The sequence below is a fragment of the Electrophorus electricus genome, chromosome 9 (assembly GCF_041902795.1).
Source record: "Electrophorus electricus isolate QZ-2024a chromosome 9, ASM4190279v1, whole genome shotgun sequence".
NCBI lineage: Eukaryota > Metazoa > Chordata > Actinopteri > Gymnotiformes > Gymnotidae > Electrophorus > Electrophorus electricus.
Window position 1 is genome coordinate 7,214,293 of NC_137505.1, and position 12,635 is coordinate 7,226,927.

General features: G+C 51.2%; 1 protein-coding gene across 1 annotated transcript in view; it reads left to right on the plus strand.

Moving 5' to 3' along the window:
- The window catches only part of slc49a4 (solute carrier family 49 member 4), a 30,930-nt gene extending 27,075 nt beyond the window's left edge, over positions 1-3,855 (plus strand). Inside the window, exon 9 of the mRNA XM_035523020.2 lies at positions 2,638-3,855. Coding sequence (XP_035378913.2) covers positions 2,638-2,753 — 116 coding nt within the window. The 3' untranslated portion in view covers positions 2,754-3,855. The remainder of the gene's footprint in view (positions 1-2,637) is intronic.
- The last annotated feature ends 8,780 nt before the right edge of the window (positions 3,856-12,635 follow it).

Below are 12,635 nucleotides of genomic sequence, written 5' to 3' on the forward strand. Positions count from 1 at the left end.
TGGGTAGGGGAAGGGGTGTGTGTGTGTGTGTGTGGGTAGGGGAAGGGGTGTGTGTGTGTGTGTGTGGGTAGGGGAAGGGGTGTGTGTGTGTGTGTGTGTGTGGGTAGGGGAAGGGGTGTGTGTGTGTGTGTGTGGGTAGGGGAAGGGGTGTGTGTGTGTGTGTGTGTGGGTAGGGGAAGGGGTGTGTGTGTGTGTGTGTGTGGGTAGGGGAAGGGGTGTGTGTGTGTGTGTGTGTGTGGGTAGGGGAAGGGGTGTGTGTGTGTGTGTGTGTGTGTGTGGGTAGGGGAAGGTGTGTGTGTGTGTGTGTGTGGGTAGGGGAAGGTGTGTGTGTGTGTGTGTGTGGGTAGGGGAAGGTGTGTGTGTGTGTGGGTAGGGGAAGGGGTGTGTGTGTGTGTGAGGTAGGGGAAGGGGTGTGTGTGTGTGTGAGGTAGGGGAAGGGGTGTGTGTGTGTGTGTGTGGGTAGGGGAAGGGGTGTGTGTGTGTGTGTGTGGGTAGGGGAAGGGGTGTGTGTGTGTGTGTGTGAGGTAGGGGAAGGGGTGTGTGTGTGTGTGTGTGGGTAGGGGAAGGTGTGTGTGTGTGTGTGTGGGGGGGAAGGTGTGTGTGTGGGGGGGGAAGGGGTGTGAGGTAGGGGAAGGGGTGTGTGTGTGTGTGAGGTAGGGGAAGGGGTGTGTGTGTGTGAGGTAGGGGAAGGGGTGTGTGTGTGTGTGTGAGGTAGGGGAAGGGGTGTGTGTGTGTGTGTGAGGTAGGGGAAGGGGTGTGTGAGGTAGGGGAAGGTGTGTGTGTGTGTGAGGTAGGGGAAGGGGTGTGTGTGTGTGTGAGTAGGGGAAGGGGTGTGTGAGGTAAGGGAAGGGGTGTGTGAGGTAGGGGAAGGGGTGTGTGAGGTAGGGGAAGGGGTGTGTGAGGTAGGGGAAGGGGTGCGTGTGTGTGAGGTAGGGGAAGGGGTGCGTGTGTGTGAGGTAGGGGAAGGTGTGTGTGTGTGTGTGGGTAGGGGAAGGTGTGTGTGTGTGTGTGTGTGGGTAGGGGAAGGTGTGTGTGTGTGTGTGTGTGGGTAGGGGAAGGTGTGTGTGTGTGTGTGTGTGGGTAGGGGAAGGTGTGTGTGTGTGTGTGTGTGTGGGGGAAGGTGTGTGTGTGGGGGGGGGAAGGGGTGCGTGTGTGTGAGGTAGGGGAAGGGGTGCGTGTGTGTGTGAGGTAGGGGAAGGGGTGTGTGTGTGTGTGAGGTAGGGGAAGGGGTGTGTGTGTGTGTGTGAGGTAGGGGAAGGGGTGTGTGTGTGAGGTAGGGGAAGGGGTGGGTGTGTGTGTGAGGTAGGGGAAGGGGTGGGTGTGTGTGTGAGGTAGGGGAAGGGGTGGGTGTGTGTGAGGTAGGGGAAGGGGTGTGTGTGTGTGAGGTAGGGGAAGGGGTGTGTGTGTGTGTGAGGTAGGGGAAGGGGTGTGTGTGTGTGTGAGGTAGGGGAAGGGGTGTGTGTGTGTGTGAGGTAGGGGAAGGGGTGTGTGTGTGTGTGAGGTAGGGGAAGGGGTGTGTGTGTGTGTGTGTGGGTAGGGGAAGGGGTGTGTGTGTGTGTGTGTGGGTAGGGGAAGGGGTGTGTGTGTGTGTGTGTGGGTAGGGGAAGGGGTGTGTGTGTGTGTGTGTGGGTAGGGGAAGGGGTGTGTGTGTGTGTGTGTGGGTAGGGGAAGGGGTGTGTGTGTGTGTGTGTGTGTGGGTAGGGGAAGGGGTGTGTGTGTGTGTGTGTGTGTGTGGGTAGGGGAAGGGGTGTGTGTGTGTGTGTGTGTGTGTGTGGGTAGGGGAAGGGGTGTGTGTGTGTGTGTGTGTGTGTGTGGGTAGGGGAAGGGGTGTGTGTGTGTGTGTGTGTGTGGGTAGGGGAAGGGGTGTGTGTGTGTGTGTGTGTGTGGGTAGGGGAAGGGGTGTGTGTGTGTGTGTGTGTGTGGGTAGGGGAAGGTGTGTGTGTGTGTGTGTGTGGGTAGGGGAAGGTGTGTGTGTGTGTGTGTGTGGGTAGGGGAAGGTGTGTGTGTGTGTGTGTGTGGGTAGGGGAAGGTGTGTGTGTGTGTGTGTGGGTAGGGGAAGGTGTGTGTGTGTGTGTGTGTGGGTAGGGGAAGGTGTGTGTGTGTGTGTGTGTGGGTAGGGGAAGGTGTGTGTGTGTGTGTGTGTGGGTAGGGGAAGGTGTGTGTGTGTGTGTGTGTGGGTAGGGGAAGGTGTGTGTGTGTGTGTGTGTGGGTAGGGGAAGGTGTGTGTGTGTGTGGGTAGGGGAAGGTGTGTGTGTGTGTGTGTGTGGGTAGGGGAAGGTGTGTGTGTGTGTGTGTGTGTGGGGGGGGGGAAGGTGTGTGTGTGTGTGTGTGTAGGGGAAGGTGTGTGTGTGTGTGTGTGTAGGGGAAGGTGTGTGTAGGGGAAGGTGTGTGTGTGAGGTAGGGGAGGTTTAGATGTGAGAAATGAGGAGATGGGAGGTTGGCACTGACCGTCTCAGGCAGTGACAAGTTGCTAAATATTTTGTAGCAAGGGCTGATGTTCCCTGCTCCAGGCAAGATGTGTATTTTTCATGTTGTTCTCTCTCGTTCTCTCTCTCTCTCTCTCTCTCTCTCTCTCTCTCTCTCGTTCTCTCTCTCTCTCTCTCGTTCTCTCTCTCTCTCTCTCTCGTTCTCTCTCAGAGCTGTCCTGGCTAAACTGGTGTGTGGCAGGTTCTTGCCTCTTCAGTCTGCTCCTGGTGATTCTCTTCAGGGAATCCTATGACCGCCTCTACCTGGATGTCTTCGTGTCTGTCTGATTGAGCCCGAGTCTCTCCCTCTGAATCGGAAGAGAAGGACTAACGTCTGCTGACGCCAGTGCACACAAATTAGACAGGCCCTTTGACGGGAAGTGCAATGTTCCTTTCCTCTCCGTGTCTCCAATCTTTCTAAATTAGTCTGCATCCTTTCTGAACGTTGTAGTTGTAAAAGGTACACGTGGGCGCATCGTGAAAGAACCGCAACCGCGAGGACCCCTGCTAGGACGCTGGTGCTGTAGACCTGTACCTGGCACGGTGGATCTTTGGCTGTGGCTCCTGTTGTGTTTTTAAATCGTCTTTGACATGAACTAATTTACTGGTGTTCTTGGTCTATAGCAGTGTAGAGAGCTCCAGCTGACTGTTGTAATGTGCATTTAATAGGAATGTTGAAGATGGTTGTTGTCTTACCTCCATGCTAAAAAGGGACAGGACCCGGGACAGAGGCCGTCCTTAAGTGGCATACGGTCTCCCCTCTGCATTTCTCATTTGAACACCGATTGTTATGCACAATCCTCCCTTTTCCCTGGTGGGGTTTGAGAATTGTCCTCGGGTTCGATACCTGTTCAGAGCGTGTGCTCAGCGGGTGGGCTCGAGTCACCCTCTCGCCTTCAGGCTGTTTGTTCAGGACGTGCAGCTTCTGTCCTTGAACGTGTCCATGAACAGGAGGGATTTGAGATAGTACCACTGTCCGCACGGTCATACAGGTTTTTCTTTGTTTTTTTAACACCTGCTCCACACAAGAAGGTGTCGACTGTACAGGCATTTCATAAGCCATCAGTAGAGTATATATTTATATTTTGTGCCATTGTAGTTTGCAAAATGAAGTTGGTTTTGGGAAATTTTAAATGTAATTTATACACAATGATTTTTTATTTATTTGAGAGAATAAACACTAATAAACAAATGAAGAAACTTGACAAATTATACATCTGATTACAAACGGTTGTGCTACGTTTGAGGCTGTTTCAAACTTGGCATTCATAACTGCTGTAAATGTAGCGTTTCCTGTATACCAGCCAAGGTTTCGTGGAATACTTTGTCTATACAACCTCAGTGGCCAATCAGGAATAATAAAGTTTGACCATAATGTGCACAACGCTAACTTCTGTCACCTTCTGTTCGTTATTAATGACTTGAAGAACTTTTGCTTTCATCAGATGTTCTGATTAAGCCCTTTCAGTGGTCAGTTTAGAAGAGAACTGTTCATAGCAGAGCGGGGCGTTAGGCAGGGCTGTATAGCTGGTCCTCTGAAGTTTGCACAGACTTGGTTCATTTGCTGCTTATCCTTGTCTGGCAGGATTCCTGCCCAGGGCTCCTGAGAATTTCCCCGCTAGATTGCGTACATATGTCTGTCGGAGTGAATGAATGTTTAATTCAGCAAATTAGGTCTCAAAGATGCGGATTAAAAAATCCCCGGAGATGACGAGGACAAGTCTGTCTGTCTGACGGGATACTGCGGGTAATTCCGAGTGGGACTAAGCCTGCTGCAGGTTTGCATTTTTCATATCGGGCCTCAAGGACTAATTTACAGCTAACAGTGATGGAAAAAGAATTTTACTAAATCACTCTGGAGGCCATGAGGGGTGAATGTTCTGCCATTCTTCATTTATCTGGTCCACATCTCCTGCGCGGTGCTGCCCAGGGTTGTCAGAAGGCCCGGCCCGTGTACCTCTCGGGGGCAGGCCTGCGTCTAACCTGCTGTCCTTTCCATACTGCTAAAGGCTTCTGTCCTGTGCATTGTAAACGCTGCCTTAATTAACAGTGACCTGTGCTGTTTCACACCTCTCTCCTCCACTGTGATGGTTTGTGGTCTCTGCGCAGCGCTGCGTTTCCGAGCTTCGCCCCGCATCCGTTCTCCCATTACGATGTTAATCGGGGGGATTTCTGAGGATCATGGCGTTCTTGGCCATGTCTTTATTCCAGATCCTGTATATTATGTAAGCGATTTTCAGCACCTTATTTAGAAACTTGTTTATGAAGGAGTGAGTGGTGTTTTTGCCTCCACGCTGAAGGTGCCAATGCATTTGGAGTCCGCCTTGTCTGAGCGGCGGGCCGGCGTTCGGAGTCTGCCTCCTGCTGATGCGTGAAGAAGTAACCTCACCGTGACGCGTGTCCTATTGTTAAAAGTTCAGAGCTTGCTGGCGTTCTCCTCTCAGGTGCCCTACATGGAATATTCTGGTGAATGTTCCGTGTTGGAGCACATAAAGATGATATGAAACATCTCCACCCGTGTGACCGTGACCTCAGAACTGTAAGGGAAGCTATTAAGAAGTGCCATATATGTCCTTATTGTCACTGTGCGACTTGGCGTGCTTTCATCTGATAACTCAATTTCAATACCAAACCAAGAAGGTATTGATGTCTGTCTGTCCAAAATAACACTGATAAGGATCATTCAGTAATCAGTAAAAAAAACCCACTTGACTGACCCTCATATAATTATATTTTGCAATTAAGAATGAATGTATTGAAAGCATTGGTATATCACAGATCCGTTTTCTCGCAAAAATAAAGGTAAACGTATTTAGACGGAACGTGTTTAGACGGAAGGTTTCACAGCGCAAATGCGCAGTCCTGCCTTTAGATCTAGTATCCGGTTCCCCAACGGTACTTTTGTTTCGCTGCGTTTGTACACCAGCAGTAGCTACAAGATTTCTGGAAGATTATTCCTTTCAGTTGGTATTTTCATTCAGTGACTAGCAGTTTGCTAAAAGCCCTTGGTTTTGTTCTCTCTCTCGGCCAGCAGAGGTTTTTATTCTTCTTCATTTCCTCGCAGTTGTGCTCTTCACTCCCTGTTGCGCTCTGTGTTTGGTTTCCCCCTCCGACTGCAGCCTCTGGTCTTGCCGTGCGTCTCAGAATATCGTATTAGGATTAGGAGTTTCAACGGTTCAGTCTTCATTTCAGTTTATTATACGGTCCCGATTTGTTTTGAATTTGATCTTTCAACAAGCTGCGTGCTGCCAATGGTTACAGTTTGTAAAGTGCATTTGCTGTTTGCGGGTTCTGACCGGTTTACATTGTTTGTAGTTTGTCGGTTGTACCTTTTGTGTGTTGCAGTGCATTAGCGTTCTGGCTGCAGACTCGTTAGACAGCCCCTTTCAGACATAAAAGCCTGAACGTTGCTGGGGGGTTTCTGGCCGTGCTGGTAGATTGCCCCCCATGCAACACATTACAGTAACGTGTGTACATAAACCGAGATGAGAATCCCACAGTGTCGATATGCGACATCTGGCTTAGGTGGCGGGTGCCATTCTGTTTTTTCTTTTGTTCTAAATGAATTACGTTGTAAGAAAATTGGCTGGAGGTGATCCAAGTTTCTTTTATTTAAAGAAGAATGTACAGCGCAGTCGGGAGACAACTGTCACCTACCATACTGTGTCCACGCGCACGTGACTGTGTTAGAAAAGCTTTGACGTGCCGGTGTAGGGCAGCTGGGCTAATAGCACGGAGGCGAAATCTTCGCTAGGGTAAATCCATAATCCAAACATTTGCCGCACGTCTGGCGATATTCGTACCAGAACGTTTCATGGGAGTTTTAGCAGGTGTAGTCTCAACACCAGTGGATCACCTTCCCTGGCATTTTAACCACGTTCACACGCAAGCCTGGTCCCTCCAAGTTGTCTGAATGCTTTCAGATAAAACTTCGTGTGTGAAAGGGGTTATAGAAGCGAGGTGGAGATGAATATGATGGTGATGGCCTAGTCCCGCCGGCGCGCGTGTGAGAGTGTGAGTGTGAGCAGGTTGGACGCGCGGCTGTGTGACGAGGGAGCAGGGCTTGCGCTCGCGGGTGGGTGGTGGCGTTCTCGTGCGCCTCTAAGCTGGCGTGGCTGATGTAACCACAGGAGCATCCCAGAGGCTCGGGCATTAGCAGGAAGCAGGCGTGCAGAGATGCTCGCGGTCGGCCAGCGCACCGCGGTCTTTGATCGTCCAGGTGTTTCGTTTAGATCACAGCACGCCTTCTTCCGCCGGCCACCACGCGCTGAAGGAGGCAGGTGGGTAGAATGAGCCTCGCACACTGAGCGCGCCTCACCTGCGTGCTGCGCCTCGCGGAGTCTTGGCTCAGCCTCTGGCTCATCAAAGACTCGCTCGCGTTTCTGTGGGACACCAAAGAGGGCCGGCGCCTTTGATCAGTGCATTGAGCTTTTTCTCTGCCCTCGCTGTGTGCGTATATGTGCGTGTGTGTGCGTGTGCCTGATCCTGAACACACACACGGCAGATGTGACACAGAGGCTCGCGCGGAGAGCGATGCGGATGCGGATGTCCCCGGCCCTTGTCTGTGGCGTGACGGGTTGGGAAGCGGCACTTTCATCTCCGCGTGTAAAAGGCTGGAGACGGCAGGTGTGTCGGCCTGCCTGCGTGGCCGTCGGGAGCGTCTCTAGTCCCCTGCCTCCATCAAGCCTGCGGACCAGAAATGCAATTCACCTCGGCGCCTCCGGCGTCGTCCGCCTCTCGCAACTCTCGGAGCGCGAGCGCAAAGGCGAGCGTGGATCGAGCGTCTGCCGGTGTCGATCCGGCCGAGGGGCGGCTCGAGCAGAGTCGGGTTGATGCGGGGTGAGCCGGCGGCGTAGCCGAGCCGTTCGCCTCCGAGGCCGAGCTGCTGTTTCCCGCTGCCCGGAATCGAGATACGTTTAGGGCAGACTCATCAATTATTTCGCGGATCTTTTTTTTTTTTTTCCACCGGCGCCGGCTCCCTCCGGAGACCAACACCTCCACTGATGTCAGAGAGCCCTGCTCCAGATTGGGCCCGACCGTTGGACCCTCCTCCGGTCCTGTGTTCCCCGTGGGACATGGCTTAAAGTTCCCATCACAGCAGGGACACGTCGGCACGGTGACGAGTCCGTCACTGAAGGCCCTCTCTGTGTTCCTCTTCTTAACCAGGTGCCTTTGGCTCAAATCAGCCTCCTGTGGCGAGGTGTCTCATCAACCCTGGACAGCAGCCAGCTGCCTCTCCAGAGCTCACACTCTCTCCTGCCATGCTGGCGAGACTGTCTGAGGCCGGCGTGCCTTTACTTCCAAATTGTCTGACGCTAAAGTCCGAAAATGGAAAAACCTGCCGTCTTCCTCGCGCTAGTCCAAGATGTTCAGTAAATGTGTCCAAGTTGTTCAATAAACAATACACAGCGCGTAGATCGTTTCCTCCAGTTAGGTTTTAAACTACCTTTGTCACCTGTTTTTAAACCATCTTTGTCACCTGTCGTTAATAAATCCACAGTAGCGTGAAACACTTCAGAAACGTCCAGAATTCATTTGTCGGTTCATGCGTTAAGCTTCTCACCAGACCAGCGCTTCAGGTAACTAACTGCATCACTTTGGTTTCCCCCAACATCTGGTTTGTGAGCTACGATCAACAAATCCTTTTTTTACCACCGAAACTGTCAACACATCACATTTTGCTCAGATGTCGAGGGTTACATTTTAGTCAAAGGGGGAGGATGTGGGAAACTGCTCAAAAGCCTGCTTGAATTGTGCTTTGTGGAGCAGCTTGGTTCTGTGCTGCGTACCACTCTCGCGTCCCGCTTTTTGTGACTTTAATGCGCCAAGTGCTTTCTCCTTTGTTAAAATGCAAGATGCTTTCAAAGTTCATTTCTGTTTATATGAGGTGGCCAAAAAAAAGCTTGCGCTGCATTTTCTAACTGGGTTTTTCTAACTGGGTTTTTCTAACTGGGTGACAAACGATTTAAAGTTACCACGCGCCCCTTCTGTGACCCACACGGTGCCACGAGGCACCACGACTGCCAACGGCTCAGTTCGGTCCCGTCCCAGTATTGGCGCGTGGGACCGGGAGACCTGTTCCTAATCCTTTTAACCACATCCTTTCTGCACAACAGCAGTAGTTTGTAGCGTGCGTGATAACACGACCCAAAGAGGTCCCTTCTGAAGGTGCAAAAGACTGCACTTCCAGTCTGTAAGAGCGGAAGGTGGGAATTAAAGCAAACATGGCCACCCATCTATTTCTCTTAACCAGTCCATCCAGTTCAGGTTTTAACCAACTTCCAGTTACGGCGTATGTTTGTGTGGTATTGGGTAACTGATCCTAAAATACTAGTGTAAGATCACCTCACGTGTCAGGGGTTTTGGAGACGTTAGAGGTGTAAGAAGCTCGTTATTTTAGGCGTTCCTGTTTCTGTGTCTTCTGTCTGTCACTTGTAGGCTCCACTGATAAAATAAGGACGAAAAGCTCGTTTGTATCAAAGTAAAATGCTTAAACATTAAAACTGCTTTCTGACTAGGCTGGTTGGTACGTGAGCTTGATCCAAATCACAATTAAACTAATCCGTCACTGCCTGTCCAAACAGCGTTAGATGGAAACATTTGTATGCAGCATTTATGAGAAGAAGCGATGCCAAATTATTTGGACGTTAACATTTTCAAATTAAAATCCTCCCTACACTGCAGAGAGCATTTTAACTTTCCTTGTCAATACACTTTGTTTTTCCGCACGTTTAAAAATGGTGAGAGCACCGTTTACCTGCCTTTACCATAATGGATGCTGCAAGTCTTGGTGAGCCAGAGAAATGGACCTTAATTAAAGGTTGTTTGTTTCTCTGAGTACCGGCGATGTCGCTCTTTAGTGTTTTTCTGTGTCAGCAAAGCTCGAACCATCACTGCTATTGCCAGTCAGAACATACCTCAGCGTTTATGACCGCGGCCGGGTAGTTAAGTGGATTGAATCAAAGATAAAATGCTTGTTAAATCAATACCTCTTGAACAAATATTATCTGACGCCATCCAAATGAGTTCCTGGGACGTGCTGATTTCTGTCCTGTTTATTTTTCTACGCTCGCCGCATATAAACGGGGGCGCTCGGTGTAGTCGTTTAACATCGTTTGGCCTGCTTTTGCTTCCGTTAACGGGAAGTCTCCCGGGAAAGGCATCCTCCACCATCGGGGCCAGCCGCTTCCTGCCGGTTCTCTCCCGTCATACACCCTTAACCAATATGTGGATTAGCGCTCCCCAGGCATGCTGATGAGGAGGGATTACCCAGACACCTCTGCTGTAAGACCTCTCTCCCACTTCTCTGTCCAGGAGTGGAGATGTGGCGTCTGAGCAAAACCTCCAGCCATTAGAAAAGACAGTGTGTGTGTGTGTGTATGTGTATGTGTGTCTATATATATATATATATATATATAGACATACACACACACACACACTGGTAGTGCTTTCTTTGTTCCTTCATCTCCGTTCTCAAATTTTGCAAATCCACTTGGATGTGCTAATTAAACTCATTTGCATCGGCACTACCCTGTATGGCGCTCCCTTGGGTAAAAAAGCATCAAATTGCACACACAAAACATAGTGTGTTACATTAGGACTATGTACCTTTATGGAGAGTAGAAGCAACAGCATATGAATGAATAAATGAATCGCTAGTCAACTGTGCAACCGCATTAGTTTCATGTCTGTGACCACGACAGTGTTGACGGTGCCCGCTGCAGCTGCAGAGTGGGGTTTGGGAGATCCTAACGGGAAGACCTCTCACAAGATCTTGTATTTAAAATAAAATGTTTGGAAGAGTATGAAGGTTTTTGTACGCGCTACTCTGCTGCGACGTCCACGATTTCATGGTCGTGGTGGGTCGTGTCGTTTACCAGAACATGAGCTCAGCAGTGCTCAGGAAGGTTCAGCCACTCTTGAATTCCAAGTGCGTGGTTCGCTGGTTTTGCAATAAACGCAGAGAGGCAAAACATTTCCTTAGTCATTCTACACGCTGCCGCGAGCCGATCAGCAAAGTCCGGCGTAAATTCCCGGGACGGCTTACTTCCCGAACCCATTCTGTCCACCTTTGAAGAGGAGACATCTGTTTCATATTCTCAGATGCCTCCAGTTGAACAAAGACATCTGCAAAGGCATGTCCTGTTTATAATTCGCACCATCACACCATTCCACACATTCTTCACTCTTCCACTTGAATGTTTTCTTTTTCCTCACAACAGTGAAACCCAATTACTTGTCTGCACAAAAGTTGGGTTCAAACATTGTGCCACCCGACAGATATTTTTCTTTCCTTTTCGGAGCTGTGCAATCGAGATTTTACTGTGATCGAAAGCCATTTATGCCTCAGAGACATGCACCAGTGTGATCTGCTGCTGTTCTTGTATACGTGCAGCCATGTTTCCCGCCAGATCCCTCTGGAGGCTCAACACCAAAACAGAATCTGCCTTGTTCTCCCTCATCACAGGCTAACCAATAGTCCCGCGCTGCTCAGATGCGTCGTTACCCGGGTCAAGGGAGAGTCCACGGAGGAGCACGGATACGTGGAGGCGCATGGAGACTCGTGCCGTGAGTTTCATTTCCCATATCAGACCCTGGCTGCGAGAGTCGTGACTATCGGTGAAGGGGACAGACCGGACGCCCCGTAACGGCGCCTCGTGGTCGTGTGTCGTATGCTGCGTGATGCTCTCCGAGCCGAGCTTCCGATTTCGGCACGTGCCATCCGTTTGAGGGCTTCCGGGCACTAATATGTGGGGGATGTGCTGGAGAGCTGTGATTAATCTTGGACGAGCAGGGTGACGCTAAACGCCCCCAGTTGTGCCGTGCGCGGGAGAACCGGGTGGGAAAATCGTGGTCGACTCCAGCCCCGCTTGCTCGGAACCCCGGCCTACGCTGGAGATTCCGAGCGTTTCCCTGTTCGGTACATAGCGGCTGACTGCTACGGCCCCTCACCTTTCGGTAAAACCCGCTTTGAGCTCCTCTGAGCCGGCCCGGCCCCGGCCCCAGCCCGGCCCCCAGCCGAGCTGCTCCACGGATGGGGGCGCGTTTCCTATCTACTGCCTTCAGCCTTTGCTGTGCCTACCGAGTTAAGGTGGTGTCAGGATTTAGGATGTCGTCTTCTGATGTAATACACCAGCGGCAAATATTCTGGGTATGTCAGCTAGCTAGGTAACACGCTGTTGTGACTCATTCTAGCCTGGAACCTAATAGGTACATGAGACTGAATTCTTGTGCTTGAAAAGCTATCGACCTTTGCCGGTTAGTCTTGGGCCCGTGCACACTGGATCAAAAGCAGGTGCTCTCATCGCACTCTGAGCCAGGACGTCTGGGCACCGGCGGCGCATTCGGCTTCCGCTGTGGCGGTGCCGAGGAAGAGCAGTTAGACACGTTTTCAGGATGCATCACGTCTGCGCGCCAACCGCAGCTGCGGCCGTGCTTGATAGCCGTCCTCATCCCCACTGTACACACAGATGCAGGACTCAAATGCAAAAGAATGAGGTCAGTGTCAGGCTCTGCAAACAAAGACCGGGTTCATTAAGAGACTTATTTGCTGTACAGCCAATTGGATTTCATTTTAGCAATTGATAAGGTCATTTCATGTTTAAAGCCTCTACTGAAATAGCAAAAAGGTTTATTAATCTGTTGTCACTGCATGTGCTTTCCAAGACACAAAAGGGATGAGGAAAATGTGCAGTGATGGTTTTAACTTGTTTGGAGTGGCTTTGAACATGAAACCGTGACTCCGACTTGTGTTTGAATACCTGCCTGTCTGGACCGCTAGCTGCTAAGATCCTTCACATCCAGGCGTTCCAGACACCTTTACTGAAGTTCCCCTGCCGCATTTCAGCGAGTCAGATCACACGCAATCCCGGCTGCTCGCGTGATCGCCGGTGTAAATAAACCTCATGCCGTGACGCTCGCTCCATCATCTGTGGATGCGCTCAAGCCAGGCAGGCGGCGGGTTTAAGAACGAATGCCTACCGACTGAAGCCGGAACAGGATGCGCCCACAGGCGCAAAATCCGCCTGCCACCCGGAGAGCTGTCCTTTGTTGCGGCAGGAACGTGGCTGATCCGGGTGCCCCGACAGCGCAGGAGCCCGACATCCCACAGCCGGCGGCGGCCGCGAGCCGAGCCGATCCCCACGCAAACAGAAGCGGGCGGGTCGAAGC